This window comes from Nelusetta ayraudi, unplaced genomic scaffold, assembly GCF_046127955.1.
Source record: "Nelusetta ayraudi isolate G7.1 ecotype Tasmania unplaced genomic scaffold, CSIRO-AGI_Nayr_v1 ptg000004l, whole genome shotgun sequence".
Classification (NCBI taxonomy): Eukaryota; Metazoa; Chordata; class Actinopteri; order Tetraodontiformes; family Monacanthidae; genus Nelusetta; species Nelusetta ayraudi.
In genome coordinates, this window is record NW_027466054.1 from 2,303,645 (window position 1) to 2,322,992 (window position 19,348).

At 43.2% G+C, this 19,348-nt stretch overlaps 1 protein-coding gene across 3 annotated transcripts in view; it reads left to right on the forward strand.

Moving 5' to 3' along the window:
• Window positions 1-19,348, forward strand: part of plppr2b (phospholipid phosphatase related 2b) — a 55,695-nt gene that overhangs the window by 34,639 nt on the left and 1,708 nt on the right. For 2 of the 3 annotated variants that reach the window (XM_076043433.1, XM_076043425.1), the window contains 4 exons: window positions 15,796-15,916; window positions 16,704-16,954; window positions 17,541-17,717; window positions 18,763-18,908. In XM_076043433.1, the coding sequence (XP_075899548.1) occupies window positions 15,796-15,916; window positions 16,704-16,954; window positions 17,541-17,717; window positions 18,763-18,908 (695 nt within the window). Of the gene's footprint in view, window positions 1-15,795; window positions 15,917-16,703; window positions 16,955-17,540; window positions 17,718-18,762; window positions 18,925-19,348 lie in introns of all 3 variants that reach the window. The other variant, XM_076043442.1, reaches the window with a different exon arrangement.

The window sequence follows — 19,348 nt, forward strand, 5'->3', positions numbered from 1 at the left end:
GGCGTGGCGTGGCTTTTTTTTTTCCCTCATGTTTTTACATAGACTGCCAACGCACTTGAAGCCTATGCGGTGCATAAATAGAACTTTAACCTGAAGTACAGTAGCTAACTAATGCCTGCCATTGTTGCAGAAGGTGACAACTTTTAATGAGGAGTGAAGGCCAACAGGATTCGCTTGGATCTTAATCTCATTGTGTCAAATTTCACAACTTATTTAACTGCTAAGTCTTACGCAGACTTCAATGACACCAAACATGAACATGTTAACATTTTCTTGTCTTGTTTTTTGTTTTTCCTCAATTTATTCTAGTTTGTTTTTTGATTTAACATTCAGGTAATTGCCTAAAATGGTGAAAGGGTAAAAGGGTAATGAATGCTAAGTGAATATTTTTTTGTTCAACTCAAATTCACGCTTGTTTATGTAACAGTCTAATCTCACTGAGGAAGCCTTTTGTTGTAGAACAGAGGTTGCAACAGCGTAACCTTTTCCTTTCATGTTGCTGGAAACGGAGAGAACATTTTCACTCCCTCCTCTCTTGGCTCGCTGCTTTGGCTGTAGAAATGTGTTGGCAGGTAGTAGGTGAGCCCGGTGACCTCGTTCCCTTGGACTCCTATGACCCTGTCAGATTCCCCGACTGCCCGCCATTCTTATGGTAATGTGCAGCAAATTATGTGCAGAACATCAGGGTTTGTTTGGTTTTTTTTTTGTTTTTTTTTGCTCCTCCCTCTATATTCCATCTGTACCTTCCATTGTTATTGTAATCAGACTTGTCGTTCTTGGCCAACTAGCTGAGGGAAAATCGCTCTCATCGACACACCAGAGAAAACAACTCAAGTTAAGCTTGCAAGTGAATAGTCTTTCTTTTTTTTTTTTTTGGTCTCCTTAGTTTTTTCCATGCAATCATCATTTCCCATCTGACATTTCCAAGTTGATTGCAGTCGTCATCAGTCACATAATTTATCACAAATGCCAACACACTTGAATGGCGAGCAACAAACGACTCACATACGCAAATCAGGCCAGTCCCCGTATGCAAATCATTTGCATACTGTTAAGCCCTGGGACGGGATCATCCATCATGAATAATGGAGTCAGATATGAAAGGAGGAGGAGGAGGAGGAGGAGGATTGTCGTCCAGCGGGACACAAAAGTTTTTTTTTTACCCTTGATGGTGACAGAAGTTTACTTGTTGTTTCTTATCTCAAAATGTGAGTGGGAGAAGAAGGCAAAAGAGATTTGCCTGGAATGACTCTGAGAAAAGGCCTGTCAGTGTATGGATAGACCCCGCATCGCACTGTTTTGTTGTTTTGCAACTTTACAAAATGTTTTGTTGTTGTTGTTGTTTTTCAATTACAGCAAGTTTTCAGAGAAATTTCTCGAATTTACTGTGGAGATGCAAGATTTGGGTAAAATGTTCATACAATGTTATTAAGGAGCATCTGCAACAGTGTTTGGACAAGCACATTACAAGATTCGGAGACATCCTGGCAAATAACGCATTCACCAATTTTAAGGAAGCCCACCTGACAGCATGTTTGGTATTTAGAGCACTGTCTGGTGGGCTTCATTAACACGTGGTGCAAGATGGCAGCTAACTGGGAGCAAGACTCTTCTTGCTCTCTGCATATTCTTATATGAGAACCATTTTATGGGAGGAAAACCAAATTACTTTTATTGTACAGCAAGTACACACTTTTATTCATGTATTTATGGGCTGTATGTTAAGCTTTTACCAATATAAAAATTATAAATCAAGCCAAATTTTACACACTGGACCTTTAAAGGCTGACTTTGAAAAACAAAAGATTTACACAAGTTTGGACACTCCTTCTTATGCTATTTCTTTTTTCATTTTTCTTTTATCTTTACAACTTTCTACACTGCCAATAGATCCTGAAGACATCAAATATATGAGGAAGGTTATGTAACTATGCAGAAAAGAAAAACATGTTCAATAACTCTAAACATGCTTTTTATGGAAGGTGGCTATTTTGAAGAATTGAAATATAAAATGTCTTATTTTACCTTTTTTTTTGTTTGTTTCCTACTTAATTCCGTGCGTGTTTATACATAGTTTTGATGCCTACAGTGAGAAACTGCAATGTCAATAGTCGTGAGAATGAATTCATAGGGTGTGTCCAAACCTTTGACTGGTAGTGTATAATGATGTCAGGATGTATATTTTCTGAGAAGTGTAGTTCCACCATTTTCCTTTCAAAAGGTGAATCCTTTTATCTGTTGATTTAGATGAACGTCCTTCCTGACACGACCCTGACACATCCACATCGTAAGCAGGTTCGAGTGAGAAGCCTCGATACACGCTGCGCCTGCGTACTGTTTGTTAGAACACAACTAAAGACGCGTGAAAGGGGAAAAAATGATCACGTTGCACAGAGAGAAGAGAGTGGCGGCAGGCCACGATGTGTGGAGAACAGAAGGTGTATGGTGGCTATTATGGTTAATGACAGGTTTGAGTATGCACTCTGTAGAGGTCAGGGGACCTGAAGAACAATGCACGTAGAAGAGACAGAGCTCCAGTTACGATGCTAAGTGGGTTCAAAATTTCTCTTGATCCTCGCTGCTACTGTGAGAGAATTAGGACTTTAGCCGTCACAATCCACTTATGTTTCTCCATGCTCCCCTCCCTCACCCCCATCTCTGTGTATGTGAGCTTAAAACGAGTCAAAAAAAAGAGTGAAAGTCAGAGACGGGGAGACGGATGAAGGCGGATGACGGATCAGCGCGCCTCACATGAGACGCAGCATTGAGGAAAGGCCAGGGATAATAGGGGATAATCACAGCATTAGCCTGTCCCTGCCAATCACACTGGGTAGGGGGCTGAGCAGTGCGGCCCCCAAGTCCATACGCCTGACCAGCTATCTGCCCCCACTGCCATGGCCAGCAAGACACACTGTCCCCCACAGATGGGAATTCTAATCGGAACGACACTCGCTGACACTCCAGCTGAAGAAATTCTTCTGACGCCAGGCAAGAGTCTCAGTTGGGTTTTTTTTCCCTCTTTTTGTCCGCGTTCCTTTTCCAGTCCCTCGCCTATTTTGTCGGAGAAAAAGGAGGTTAAGAACCGGGATATGCAAGAGGAACACAAGTGGTGGGAAGACGAGTGGAGCTTCGCTCTGGGCGCGATTCCGTGTTTAATGCGATACAACTTGGTGAAGCCAAGCTTTATTTCTGCTGCAAATTTAGTGCATAGGGAAATACAGTGTACCTCAGCTGAATGAAGAAAGATGAAGACAAATGTGTCACAAAATTCAATTGAAACAGTTTAGCTATGTAAGTACATGAGCGCATGTCATATCATGCAAACCATGTTTGGCAACAACATCTAGAGCTTAATATTCTACCCATACATATATTTGTGTAAGTGTATAATAGGTGCAAAAAATATATATATGATTATGTGACTGAAATGCAGTTGAATATTATCTGCATATTTAGGTAAAATGACTGTACTGACTGAAATATATAACTTCTATTGACAATTCAGGGTCCTTTCACCTGAGTCCATCATGGTTACTGTTTCTCTGCGAGGCAAGCTTTCACTTCTGGTTCATTCATACTGTGACTTTTGAATTTCTCGGAAATCATATCCAATTTTGAGGGAAATATTTTGGAAATGTCAGACAGAGCCAGACAGAAAAGATTGCAATATGTATTTGAGTGGTGGGGCAAAGTGAACGGAGAGGACATGCAAAGCAAAAGTTCAAGATTGTTATTGCAGAATCAACCGTGTAAAACATTCTACATTATACCTAGCGAGTGAACGCTGCTTATATATCGATGTTTATCCTCTGCGTCTGGCTCTTCCTCTATGGCCCGGCCACTCCCTCTTGACCACTTGTTTGTTTTTTTAGAACTTCCTTAATTTGATCATAGTTTTTAAAAAGCTGTGGCCAAATTAAGGAAGTTCTGCGTTTTTTTCTCGCAGTAGCCACTCGAGGTACTGCAGCCAAAAACCACAATCCAAAAATAAACCCCTGTAAAATGGTTGACAGGACGACTGCAACCTGAAACACACCTCGTAAACAGCTAGCTGTCCAAATGAGACATCAACATACAAATAGTTGTAGTTTGGTGGTATTGTTTTATTTTTTCTTAACTATATACAGTATCTTCATTTACAAATGAAATGGTTGCAGTTGCTAATGCTGTTCCGAGCGTATCCCGGAAATGTATTTGTGTGACAGGTCATTCGGGACTGAGCCCATCAATACGCCCGACTATCGCAACCACAATCATGAATCAGTGAGTGAGCAGACAGAGTGCAGGGTAATGGGGGAAGAATTAAAATGGGACTTGGTCTGAACTTTAATGCCAGGTGGAGAGACAGAGAAAAAGAAATCTGATTACACGGAGACTTGATAGAAGTGGTGCTTGTTGTTCCTCCTCCACAAGGCTTTGGGAATGCTGCCGGAAGGGAAAAATAGAAAAGCACTGGACGAAGGGAGAGTGTGGGTGATGATGAAGCTTTGGCAGCTAAATCGTCATGGTTACCAGCAATTCCTGGTCACTGTGTGTGTTTCATGGGAGAGCAGCGGGCACACAGTGTCAATAGATGTCTCCTTCTCCCAGGCCTCGTTTCACTGAATCTCAGCCTCTCTTACGTGACGGACCACCTGGGATGCTTCCCGTGGGTTCTGTGCAGCGTTCCACTCCCTGTTCATGATCGCACAGGAGGAGGCGACATATTTAATCACAAATGTAAAATGGGAAAACGTGAGAATACATTTAGCGTTTTTCTCACACAATCACCCCCCTCCCCACCCTCGCCCCTCCCCACCGAGCTGCTAATGAAGAGCGAACGGTCCCACACGCATCTGCAATCAACGCAGCAGAATACGGGTCCGTAAATTTTCACACTTCCCACTTAAAATTAAGCTGCTTTCTGCACCGGTGACGTCAAGCTGGCATTCAGAGAGCCGCGGCGCTGGCTCTTGTTATGATTAGGGTGAGGCATTAGTCACAGTGAGTGGTGCGTGCATGTGTACCAATCTAAAACAAATTGAAAAGCGGGGGGAGTGTAAAGCGAGTGTGGGATCTGTTTGATGCTGCTTTGCCCTCTGAAGATCCAGCCAGCGGGGGGGGGGGGTGGTTTACCGTCGTCCAACGCATCCTGAATCGTCTTGTTAAGGGCCTGATTTCCATTGTGCCGGCCTTTGTTCAAATGCGGTCATCAGCCCGTGCAGGTGCTGTGCTAAGACTCTCTTCAAAATGTTAAAAGAAAAAAAGGAGCTGCAGAAACTTCCTGCAGTCGCGAGCACGCACTCATCCTCGGGAGTCATTAATCCTCCACCTACACGTGTCCTTGTCAAGCCTCTGTTCCCTCAGGATTTCTGCTGGCTTATCAGTGTGTTAGGTGACAGTGAGTTTAAAAGCTTCCCATTTGCCATGCGAGGAAATGGCGTTGAGCAGCGTTAACGATGGATTTGAGAAAGGAAGGTTGGACGAACTCTGGGTCTGTGGCTGAACTCTGAGTTGACTTTCTGCTTCTGCTTGATTTCAGCTGGTCCAGCCATTATTGTTGGAACTCAATACCTGGCAACGAGGGGTGTGTGGACCTTCAGTCAGCGTGTGTGTATCTTGTGTGAGTTCAGGATATAGTGTCAGGAGACAAAACTAACACAACTGCCTACAGCAAAAGAGAATGAAATACTTTTTGCCTTTTAGAATTACATATTTAAAGAATATTTCACATTTCATATCATTCATCATTTGGAATGTGTTGTAGCCTTGTGACAAGAATGGCACCTCTGCAGTGAACACAGTACACCCGATTGGCCTAATGTGACACTGGCTGCCTGTCCGAACCTGCCCCCTCTTACAAAACACACATCACTTTACGGCAGCGCAACACTGACCAACTGTTGCACTTCTGCCTGCAGCTGGCTTTCCATCTCAGAGGTTAGAGTCGACAGGTACGTCATTGTGCTCTTGCTTCCATCTTTCTATGTTGATGGGAATTATTTATTACATTTTTAATTTCCCTGAGGGAGTCATCCCAAGGGGATCAATAAAGTCTGTCTATACAACAGGATATTACAAAAACTAATTCATATAATGCCAATTTTAGTTTGAGCACAGTCTGTTAATTCAATGTTTAACTCAACTATATTAACAATATGACAGGTCAAGGACACTTGTTGCTCGGATTTCAAATGTGGGCTACCTCGTATGCTCTACACTGCACACTTTCACTTCCACAACTTAGATTTCTTTTCTATTTTTCAGTTTGTACTTCTGCATGATTGAATTCCTATTGTTTACATGGTTCTTGTCTGCCTGTCTATAAATTGCTCACACCAACCCCTGTGAGACTGTATTTCGTTTTCTTCATGTCCCGAGAACAGAGCGACAGATAAGGCATCCTTCTCCTGGCTAAGAGTAACCTCTCACCGTGGAACAGTGCACTTTTTATTTATGGAAAATAAACAAGACTATATAAATGTAAAAAAATGTATGTTTACTTCATTGCTGTGGAGGATGGTTTCCTCATCTGTAACATCTTTCGCACATCTGTACCAATTAGAGTGTTTAAATAAAAAATTAATAATATCATGTTACGAAATGTACGTAAACTGCATAATTCAGAACCACTTCCTCTAATGTGCAGTAAAGTTTGTACACTGGCCCGGGGTGGTTGTAGTGTTTTTTTTAATCTAGACTAATGTTTTATAGAAACGGATTTGCCAAATGCACTCTGACATGGTGAACATTCAGCTCACATGACTCTTTTGAGTCTCTCCAAAAATGTATGGTGCATGGCATATTGTTAATGGCATAGCTCTGCTGATTGGATTTTATGTGGTTTTGTCTTGGTGTAAGAGCAGTAATGCTCGTGGCTAAGCTAACCTACAAAAGTGATTACAACTTGCTCAATTCTTTGGGGGATTTCCCCAATATCCCCCTCCATTCTTCTGCTGGTTTTGCTTCTTCTGGTATCCACAGAGTGCCTCCTACGACACACTCTGCATCAAGTCAAAGTCATCAGCAAAAACATGGCACTTTTTCCCAACAAAAGTTTGCTTAAAAATATGCTTGACATTTTATTTAAAAGCATGTAATGACAAATGATTGGGTTCCTATCATTTCACGTAAAAAAAAACAAAACAACAACTCTCTTCTCTTGATATCCCTTTTTGTATTATATTTCCTTTTAATAGCACCTGTTTGTTCTCATCCCTGTATTGAATGTACAACCTAAATATAAACATGTATGTTCAATAAGAAAGGATGAAAGAATTGTGACCTATACACATCAGTTGCTTCTAGAACAGTCACCACGGCTTCAAACTCCATTTAATCTCTTCTAAACTGGTTGGTTGTACAAGCAAGGGTCTGTCTCTCTTTTGCGTGTCCACGTTTCAAACCTGCCTGCTGGAGCACAAAGTGTAGTAATTCAGAGGATAAATAAGATCTGTATACTTTTGGGGATAATCAATCATGTGAGGCGGCCCTACTGGAGACAGCTACATCTGCATGAGGTGCCTGAACTTGAGTACTGATGCTGCTTATCTCTCCCCGGAACAGACTTTGGAGAAACTGTGATATGTTGAAGTCCCCCCCTCCCCCGACTCGATGAAGTTGTGTTAACATAAGGCCATTGTCCACATCAGGCATGTTGGTGGTTCTTGTTTTGCAGTTCAGTTGTCATTGTCTGATTCACATGTAAATCCATCCATTTTTAATGTCCGCTTCTTCCTGAACTCAGGGTTGCGGGGGTTTGCTGGAGCCTATCCCAGCTGTCATACAAGACAAGTGGCCAGTTCATCACAGGGCCACATACAGACACACACACACACACCTACTGTCAATTCAGACTTCCCAATTCCCCTCACATGCATGTTTTTGGACTGTGGGGGGAAGCCGGTGAACCCAGAGAGAACCCACACAGACACGGGAAGAACATGCAAACTCCAGACAGAAAGGTCCCAGGCCGGGAATTGAACCCACAACCTTCTTGCTCTGAGGCGGCAGCACTGACCAGCGCTGGGCCAACGTGCCGCCCCACATGTAAATGAAAATTCAGAATTCATTATGTGGCATCACAACTCTATGATTATCCATTCCAAACACAACGCAGGCAATCGGTGTCAGAATCAAACCCACCGCTGTGCTGCCCTTATTTTGGCACATGCAAGCGTGAAAGATTCTGAGTGCACCAACAGTGAATATCAATGGCCTGCTGTGGTTCTGCTCTCCAGACAGGGACGTGACTTCAGGGCACGGAATACTGCAGATGACTGTGTTTGTCTTGTTTGTTGATAGTTGCCCTGAGACTGAGGCAGTGTACAGTAGCCTCGCTCTGTTTGCTTTCGCCAGGCAGCCCACTATCTTCACATTATTCCCTCGATGATGCATACTGTAGTTCTTAATGCTAACAGTCCATTTCCAGTGTTTAAATCTATTTCCCTCGAAGCACTGAGTGTGATGCAATTTTGTAAGATAGATTTTCTAAAACAAAACAAAAAAGTGTGTTTTCCTTTTTATCATTAAGTGCTTTTGAGTTTTATGTAAATGTTAAAGGTTCAGTATTACACAAGATTCATTTTATGATAATAATAATGAATCCTTTCATTATGTGTCCCCTGGCTTTCCATGAACTCTCCAGAGTTGACAAATGTCTATCCTTAATTTCTTCAAAAGGTGTGCGCTACTAACATCCAGATCAGCCTTCTGTGGTTTCATAAGGGGCATTTTATACTGAGGGGCCAAAGGGAAAACATTTGGTTGTTTTCCCTACAGATGACGCCAATAGCTAAACGCAGCCGGATTCAATACTTAAAAACGTGTGTGCATGAGCTTGGTTGTGCAAATGAAGTTACTGGGCAGTAGTTAAACGTAATACACAGCGTATGGACTTCCGCTTGATACGAGATACATTTTTAGTGATATTACTTGCTATACTTGATCTTACATCCCTGATATGTGCATCATCGCCATTATTATGAAGTGGTTCCACTTCACACTACTCATGCTGGGTTGCCTATCCTGCACGTCATCAGATGTTTCATCGAGTTTAATGTGTCTCCCTCTTATTCTCAAACACTCATGATGGTGATGGTGCCGCCTTGCTGGTCATTTAAAGCCAAACCGTTTAGACATAATGGATGGTAGCTACTACTGAGCCTCCAGACTTTTGTGACTGAACACCAGTGGGCAATACTGAACCTCACTGAACTGTGAAAAGAGGGAATGTTGAGCGTATTTGTCGTAAATGGCTCCCGAAAGTTCTCTTCGGGTGTTCCAGCTTTCACCCGCAGTCCAAAAACATGCGGTTAATTGGGAACTCTAAATTAGCTCTGGGCATGAGTGCGAATGGTCGTTTGTTTCAAACACAGAAAACCATGATACGACTCTGCATCATTGAAGTTGCCATCCTGGTACCCATCCACCTACCATCCTGGTACCGCTATCAAACTGTGACTGATGTTAAGAAGCTTAAACTGCAAAATTCAAGAAAGAAAAAGTTAACAAGATGAAAACCTGTGAACTTTTAGAGATGTCTTCATCTCATCAGTTGGAATAATATATTTGGGCTTCTACTTCTATGGAAATATCTGTCAGACATCCAAAGGCTTTGAAGCAGTATTTAGTGAAAGGCCACGACATCGCAGCCTTTGTGTCCTCTTGGCATGAATTTCGATTATTTCAGAGGTAAAAGCTGCTGGGTAGAACCAGAGTCATATCTTGAAGAAAGCGGACATCAATGCCGTTTACAAGTCTTTTCTATTAAGGGCCTTTCATTGAGATTAAAGAGAATGCTCATAAAAAGCAGCAGGAAGCAACCTTTCAGTGAGATCCATCCAGAGAGCAGTTATTATTGATTGTCCGACCTTCGAATAAATGTCCCTGGAAGAAATGTAGCGCCTAACAACTCTGTGGGATCCCACTGATTGCCAGTGTAAGCACATTAGCAGAAGAAAGCCATTGATCAACGATAAAGGGACATGGCATCTACTCTCTTTCAAAAGACGACTTTGTTCTTCGTCATCACATGAACACAGTGAGAGAAGATGAAATGGGAATATTCATTGTCCGGTGCTGTTGCCAGTGGCTTTGTAGACATTTAGAGAAGCTGTATAGTAAATGAGCAGAACAACCAGGAATGTATAATTCATTGAAATGAACAAAATGGTTTTATATAATTAACAAAAAGGAAATATGCTCAGTGCACACCTCTGTGCGTGCTCTGTCGTTTGACATTGCTTTTAAAGAGGCTTTAAATGGAGTCTGGCGATCCCAGCTGTAAGAAAATAATAGTTGGAATATGAATAATGAATCGTCAGAGACTGTGGTTTCGGATTACCACAGCCACTTTTTGATTTTAAAGGAGAACCGCCTGTTTATCACTTCCAAGGGGGCAAATTACTTTGTCGTGCACATTCACCACACCGTGAACGTTGTTCCTACGTTGTTGCTTTTTGAGTCAGCTCGTCATTGGCAGCAACTCAATGCATTTTGACACGTCGACGCGATAAAGACGACTTGCTGAAAGTCAACATGAGCGTCACACTCGCAAAACCATCTCTAGGATTTACAGATCAGTGGGCAGTGGGGATACTGGTTAAAAACCACAGAAAGGCAGCAGTAACTCAAATAACCACGGGTTTCAACCAAGGTCTACAGAATAGGATACGGTAGCTGGTTCTAGCATGGTGGTCCGTTGGCTGATCTGAATCTCCTCACCTCTCCCACCATAATGATTGACCATAAGCTGTTACATGCTTGCACTGTTTTTGTTGCGCTCTTTTTTTTTTTATACGTTATCATGTGTTTAATGCAGTGGCCTCTCGTCCAAGACAAATCTCCTCCTGTACCAATGGAGTAATCAATCAGTGCATCAATCAATCGGTCTGTTGCTATTGTCTTGCTGCTGATAAGGATGCCACATCGTGCATATGTTTTTTTTTAACATTTTGTTCACTAGATGGTACAAACCTGTGTTGACCTGCTGACCTGATACCAGCGTTGAATGGCCACTTGAAAGAGATTCAGGATGTTAGAAGAACTGAAGGTCACATCTCGCTTTCATCACTATATGACCTTCTGCCTCACCCAGGAAAAAGGACGCTGATTGGTTACAGAAGGTTTTGAAAAATAAGACCCAGAGGTTTTGCAAGATGTCAGTAATTAAAAATTGTTTGCTGGTCTAAAATGGTGGAAAATGATCGACAGCTGTGGAGCGCTCACCTCACCGGAACGGAATAAACATAGTTGATGCTTGGTGCCTCTGTGCTACACTGTCTCAATACTTTCCGGCAATATTTGCAGTCGCTGTCGTGACAGACAGAATTCAACACGGAACAAGACGCCACCTGGAGCTGAGGATAGGTTTCTTACCTCATCTTATTTTTTTATTTAGTATTTCTTTTTGTCAGATCAGATAGAGGATGGATTTTCTTTTTCCAGCAGCCAGAAGCTGCGAGGCAGCCTTATGCCTGCGGTGTGATGCGTGGAATACCACCTTTGTGTTGGGTTACCTGGACAAAAAAAAAAGAAGATTGTGGTCATGCTTCCATTAGCACGGATCATTGTCACCTTACTCTCTGCGGGAGGTGATGAAAGCAGTAATATTTCTCCCTGTGACAGACACAACAGGGTGAAATCTCTGAGGCTTCCGTTATGATGGAGCGATGCTCCAAGCCCCGGCCCGGAAGAAGTGACGGGATTAAGGGTATCATTTGGTTCTGGTCCGGCATCTACAGGCACCCACAATCAAACCTAATTATTTTACATCCCAGTGTGACGTTAGTACGCACCGAAACCGATGCACACTTTTTTATGTACATATATTATGATGATTATGTTCAGGCCTTGCATTTGAGCCACTGGTGAAAGTGTGGAATAATTTCCATTCTGGGTTTCCACTGGGTGATATAATTTTGGAGCAGCAGCCCCAGGGCAAAAATGTGCTACATTTGTTAAATCCAGTTGTCTTATTCCCCCGATGGCCCAGGCAAGGTGCCTGCAGCAACTCCAAAAATGATGATTTATTGCTGAGCCATTATACAAACATCCAGGCAGTGACAAATTCCGGCAGGGAGGAACTTGAGAGCTTCTCGCAGGCATTCAGACTTTTCAGCTGCCCCCCAAAAATGGACTTTTAATCTCACACAGTGGTGAATAACAGGCACTTGGCATTTTTCATTTCCTCCAGGCCCATTTTTGTTTCCTTTGCATTCAGTTTCTTCACTGTTTTCTGCCAAAATAAGTAGCGATTGCCCTCAAGTCGTCATTCTGTGGGCTCACAGGTGACCTTGGATGGGGTGAACAGCCACTGAAGTAGCTTCAGGAAGGTAGCGCTGTGACATGTTGCCCCACTTTCAAAATGTATTGAGAATAGCAAGTAAAACATGACTGAACTCTTTCCAAAGACACTTTGTTGTGACATGAAACTGTGTTGTCCACTCAGAAAATCATTCAGTGCTGCGTTCTCTTCTTGTTTGAATGTGAAAACTGTCCATTCTAACCCAGTATTTAGCAGCAGCCATTGTTTACAGCTTGTAGTAGGTTCCTCTTTCTTGTTTTTTGCTTTTTTTCCAATTCTTTTTTTACTCTTTAAGGGGCATTAAGCCATGTTTACCATTGCAGAGTACAGCTGAGCACAGCATGTTAACCAAAACAAAGAGGCTTTGGAGCCCCACTTGCTCGCGTTCCTCTCATCTTCACCGCTGCACACCTGCACACCAAGACACTCACTGAGCACACACTGAGCGGGCAAATGTGAAGTGATGATGTAACTCTATAATGCCGCAAGTGTGTGCATGTCGAGTGAATGAGCTGGACATACGACGATACAACGATAGCTTTTACCCTGGATATAACCTTCTATCCAGAGGGTCACCTTGTGTTACCGGAACTCTGTGGCCATGTCGTGTTTCCAAGGAGTCCGCTGTCAGTGACGGACCAGCCACCAATAGAATTCTGCTACCGGCCGTATAAAAAAAAATTGTTTTGTTTTGTTGTTCTCCCTGGAAACAAGAGACGGCAACAGAGCTCTGGTAACAGAAGGTGACCATCTGGATTGAGGGTTATAGCATTTCCAGCATAATATTACTGAGCATGTTTCATCTCTATTTGCATGTGTTTTTCTGAAGTTGCAACAACCCCAAAAGAAACAACACCACTAGAGCACACATACCGATTTTTATTAGCCTGTATTCCACAATGAATAACGTCGCTTATTCAACCTTTAATAACTCTTGATGATTTACCTAATATTGTAACCTCTTAATCTGTAAACAAAGCTGAGTAGTTCTGAAAACTTAGTGAGAGACTAAAGTGTAGCTGATTTCTTGGCAAAGTGATCAAACGACCTTCCAAGTTGATAGCAACCAACCTAAACAAACAGGGTTGAGCCCAGAAGACACTGTGCAGAAAACACATGCTGAACTCACTGCTGAACCAGAGCGATCATTTAACTGTGACTCAATTAAATGAGACGCAAAATCACCCATCCATCCATCCATCCATCCATCCATCCATCCATCCATCCATCTTTATCCCCACTTCACCTGCACTGAGGGTCGCAGGAGTGCTTTGGTTTATGCCAGGTGTAAAAGCACCTTAATCAAAATTTAGATCTGGAACAACAGAACGACTTCAGTAAATACGTTGGGCACTTTAAGTGAGGCGCTCAAGTGAGGAACAACATGTAATAAACTGAAGCAGAAACCAGACTGGCACAAGTGAGACACACACCTCATGAGTGAAGGTGAACTGCACTGTGTGCGCTAGAACAAGGATGATCGGAGCATTCGCACGGATGAACATTTTTTGTTTTTTTGTGAGTGTGCGAACAGATGGGCTGAAAGTTGACGCTGCAGCCTCTGTACACTCACCGCTGATAAGCATCCTGGATGTCCTAAATATTGACAGGACAAAATGTTTTATCCTTATTCATGAAACTCTTTGCCTTTGATCGTTGTCAAAAGGGCAAATCACATGCTTGACACACTTTGCAATTATGTGATCCCAGTGATGTTGTTTCTGACTGTAGACTTGTAGTGTGGACGTCTCTACCCTTGAGTCAGATCAGCATTTAAAACAATCTTTTGCACGATAGTTCACAATACCTGTCATCAACAGAGGAGGGTACAAGTTCTTATTTCAATTTTCAGTTCAGTTCCATTCGATTCCATTTATTCCATTCAATTAGTTAAAACACAGACATTTCCTTTTAATACTTCTTCAAAGAAAACACAAAATGTGACACAATTATTTATTTTTCATGACAATCAGAGACAAACATACAGTATTTCTTCCACATACTGGCCTTTATACTTTTCAATACTGACAAGTATTGGGGGGGGGGGAACTGGCAGCACTGGGAACTGGGAGGTAAACAGGATCATATGTAGAAAATGACACAATCCCACGAGACAACTGTGACCTCTCTGATGCATCCATAATATAAAATGACATCACAAAGGGGGCCAGGGCCCTCCTTTCTTTGAACGCACGTGACTTTAATAGTCGTCGTGTCATATTCGGCAGAAATCATCTGTGTTGACACCGGCCCCGCAGCCTCACCAGGCACTCTTTGTCCGTGGCAGCGGAGCCAGTGGCTGTCACATCGAGTGCGCTGTGTGCTGGCTTCATCCCTCGCTCCCGGCCTCGGGATCATGCATATTGTACGCGCCTGCAACCTACATCTCTTTATGCATCCGTCAGCAGGAGATGCCCTAATCTGACAGGTTCAGTATGCAGGGTGTAATGGTGTCCGCGAACGTCTGCCGTCGTGTTTAGTCAGGCTATTTCCCTGTCAGAAAGCTTCAGTGTCTTGTTGATTTCAGCAGTTTTTCAAGTCTTGAAATGACACCGCAGCCCAAGTGGGTTGAATCGTTCGCTCGGTGCTCAGGGTGTCTGATAATATACAGGGTGCCCATAAAGAATCCTTAGCAGTTGAACAAATTTATTCCAAAAGCAAATGAGAAAAGTAATCTGTGAAAATTATTACCAAAAAAAAAGTAGATATTGAAGTTTATTACCTCAGTTAACACGCTGCTATATGGGCACCATTAGTGGCATAAAGCAAACAAAGACGGTATTTGATTCCCAGCCATGTTCGCTGCCTTATCAGTGGCACCACTGATGTTTTGCTTCAGGTCGTTGATGTCCCAAATCTTTGTTTGTTACACGCGTCTTTAACAAGACCCCACAGCAAGAAGTCCTGGGAGTGATGTCTGGCAAACCACGATACACATTGTGCCTTTTCTTGAGGAGCAGCCACTTTTCAGGGGTGTATAATTAACAGAACCTATTTCATCAACAGGGTACCTGAAATACAGTGCAAGTGCAATGTCGTTAGAAACTTAAAAAGCACCTTGTACATAGATCAAGCCTTATTAAAAATCTATCATCAATAGCTTTTTAAGTATTTTTTGAATTGTAAAAATGTGATGAAATGTTCTATTCACCTATGTTCATTTTCAATGGTGAATGGAAATAGAGGTATGTCCTTTAGGACAGGTTTGCTAGATGACATTACAGTCCTAGGAATATGTAGCTGCATCGTATTTTGTTTGTTGCAAAAACTGGGGAAATGGAGCCAGGAGAAGTATGAGACACTGAGAATAACAAACTCCCACTGAGCAGAAAGTGAGGGGGAGGTGTTAGTGTTGGGATGTAGTGCAGCAACATAAAACCATCCAAATGGTGAATTTAAACTGTTGTTCAAGCAAAGATGCAGCGATGTAGGATGCTTCTGTCGTTTCCAGCTCAAGTCCTGCGGCGAACGCCGTGTCTGATGTGTGTGATGTCTCCTCTCCGTCCCAGATTCTGATTGGGGAGGTGACGAGCTTCTTTGTGAAGACGGAGCGAGCCCAGGAGAAGACCATCGTGACCGCCGACTGCTGCTACTTCAACCCCCTCCTCCGCAGGATCGTGCGCTTTCTGGGTCAGTTGCACTCGGAGGGATTGGAGGTTATTTAGCTTCTCTGCTGTCGGACACAGAGGCTCATTAAGGCTCTTCTGTAAGCCGCCGCCATAGTTCAGGCCTCCTGTGGCCTCGTTTCAGTTCGCCTCTGTTGATGCCCTGTGATCTTTTTTCATCATCATCGTGTTTATCCAAGTTCTCTTTAAAGGTCCAGTGTGTAAAATTTGCCTTAATTTATGATTTTTATATTGCTAAAAGCTTAATGTACAGCCCACAAATACACGAATAAAAGTGTGTACTCACATTACAATAAAAACATAACAGTAACAAACCTTTATTGTAAAAGAACGGTTCTCATATGTATATGAGTTTATACGTAGAGCAAAGGTCTTGCTCCCAGTTAGCTGCCATCTTGCACCACCATGTTTCTATGGAAGCCCGGTGTGGTCAATCTAGACCACCTGACAGCGCGTTTCGTTTTTCAAGCGGACTTTCGCGTCCTCAAATAAACCAACGAAGAAGAAGGTGAACAAGGTATCCAGGTGTGTGCCCGCAGGCCACCGTAGTTCACTGACAAGCTCGGGAGAAGGAGGGAACTGAGACCCTCAGGGGACTTAAGTGAAAGAGTGCTGCAATCTGAAATCTAACCACTTGATGTCGCTGTTTCTTCTTTAAAATATTACACACTTAACCTTAGGAAAAGATGAGCTTCAAATGTGAAGTATAAAAGAGAAAGGCCAGTTCTCTCTCTGACCTTCTCTTCTTCCCTCAAAGATCATAAACAGATTGTCCTTTGTTTTTATTTCAGGTGTCTACTCCTTTGGCCTCTTCACCACCACCATCTTTGCCAACGCAGGTCAAGTGGTGACGGGACACCAGACGCCTCATTTTCTGACGACGTGCAAGCCGAACTACACAGCTCTGGGTTGCCAGTCCCCGCTGCAGTACATCAGCGAGCACAGAGCCTGCAGCGGCAACCCCTACCTGGTGGCGTCGGCTCGCAAGTCCTTCCCCTCCAAAGACGCAGCGCTCAGCTTCTACTCAGCCATCTACACAGTGGTAGGGCAGCAGAGCGGCTGAAATGCATGTGCAATGAAACCAGAATATCAATGGCGTGCCAGTGCTGTCGCTGGTCCTAGTGCACATATTAAACAATCATCGTGCCATGAAGAAAAACATAGATGTTCCCCAGTTAGTTTCCTCAAGTTTCATCAGCATTTTTTTCTAATGTCTTTATATGTAAATTGACATTTGTGCACATACGTGACATGACCCTTCCCCCCTCCCGTAATTTAGGCTCGTAGGTCTGATATTCATCATTTCACTCTTTTTTTTTAAAATGTTCTAAAATCTTGATGAGGCCGCCCTCTTGTGGCCAATATCGGCAGTTCATCTGGAGGCGCTCCTGAATTTTTTCCAGTATCGAACTGCCAAAAATATTCAGATTCCGGATTTGAGCAAAAGTACAAATACTTGTGGAAAAAAAAAACCCTCTGGTGAAAGTACTGATTTAACTTCTTTACTCAAGTGAAAGTAAGAAAGTACAGGTTCTGAAGGCTAAGTAAAAAAGTTACTTAAGTACAGTACAGGACGTATTTGCACCTCTGGTAACAATACTGTTTCCCACCACGCAACTGTGCTCCAGATGTATGTGACCCTGATGTTCCGGGCCAAAGGCACCCGGCTGACCAAGCCCACCCTGTGCCTGGTGCTGCTCTCCCTGGCTGTGCTGGTGGGGGTGATCAGGGTGACCGAACACAGAAACCACTGGAACGACGTCGTGGCGGGGTTCATCACTGGAGGTGCCATCGCTGCCTTTCTGGTAAAGATTGAGAATTTACATTGATTGTAAAGTGATTTAGATTGACGGGCGACTCAAAGAACACTGACAAAGTTGTGAGAGAATCATGCATACATCATCTTTCATCAAAGAAATCCCTCTCACGTTATTTCTCCCCGTCACTGCCTTCAAGAAGAAACACCAAAGACCAAACCGTTTTTATCACAGTCACATGAAGCGTTTTAGATAGTGTCAACGCTACATTCACATTCATCTTTAATTAAAGGAAGTGAGCACAAGGAACTCATTAGGATTTGCCTCTGCAGTCTCTCACTAGTTTTATTTCAATGACAACATGAAATGACCCAAACGTTGGAATTATAGATCAGTCAAAATTTAAGCAGTTTGTTGAAATCCTTTGTTTTGGCTGTTTTTACAGTCAAGGTTTATGAGATGAAAATGGGACACTCGCTGAATGAATGGATGGAGTTAAGATGCAAAGGGCCTTCAAAATAGAGGGCATCAAACCTTGTGCAACACGGTGGCGCAGTGGTTGGTGCTGTCGCCTCGCCGCATGAAGGTTGTGAGTTCGATTCCTGGGCCTGAGGCCTTTCTGTGTGGAGTTTGCATGTTCTCCCTCTGTCAGCGTGGGTTCTCTCCGGGTTCTCCGCCTTCCTCCCACAGTCCAAAAACAAGGCGTGAATTGGGAACTCTGAAGTCCCTTCGCACTAATTGTGAGTGTGGCCTGGAATGAACTGGCGACTTCACCAGGGTGTCACCCTGCCTTTGCACTTTGACAGCTGGGAGAGGCTCCAGCAGACCGCCGCTACTCTGAGCTCAGGGATAAGCGGGTATTGAAGATGGTTGGATGGATATTTAAAGCTCTTGAAATGGTGTTTGGAACTACAACATCCTGACTGTTTCCTCCCATGTTATTATTTTTTTCCTCCTCCTTCTTGGACCGCCCCCTCATGCCAGGGGCTCCACTTCAACATGTTGCCCTCTAGCACCGCGATTGGGCTTTTTACATCCTCTACGCTGTGCAGCAGCGGAGAAACAAAACTCTGCTCTCCTCTCCTTTCACCAGGTGTCATGTGTGATCAACAACTTCCAACCCACTCAGATTGCAGGGTCGGCTCCTCCTCCTCCTCCTCCACCGCCCCAGCAGCGTCCAGAGCCCAGCATGGGTCTGCCTCTTCTCAGCCTGCCCCGTGTGGAGAGTCCACTCGAAAAGTTAAGTGGCCTCCAGGTAAGGGATGGGCGGGGTTTGTTGTGGAGAAAAAATTGAGTCAAGCCCGTCATTCAAAGACAAAATGTCACAAGTTTTTTGCATCGTTGTATTAAAGGTTGTGTGTTTTAGCAAGTTTGGCATTCTTGCAACATGCCCTCAGCAGTGATCATCCCTCTGACTGTAAAAATAACACGGTATGAGACCAAAGTGTTACTCTCTGTCGCCCTCTTCTGGCTTGTAGCGGACATGTCGCAGACGCTGTCTCCTCAGTAGACGAATGGCAGTTGTAAAACATTACATTTTAAAGACTTGGCAGTAGTTTTCGGTTTGTAAGCTTAAATCAAGTCATCAGCACTTGTTTTTGGAAGAGCAGGAATTTATTTCCTCACTATTCTTTATGTGTATGGCTTTCTTTTTGTCATTTTGTAGTATTTTAGTCTTA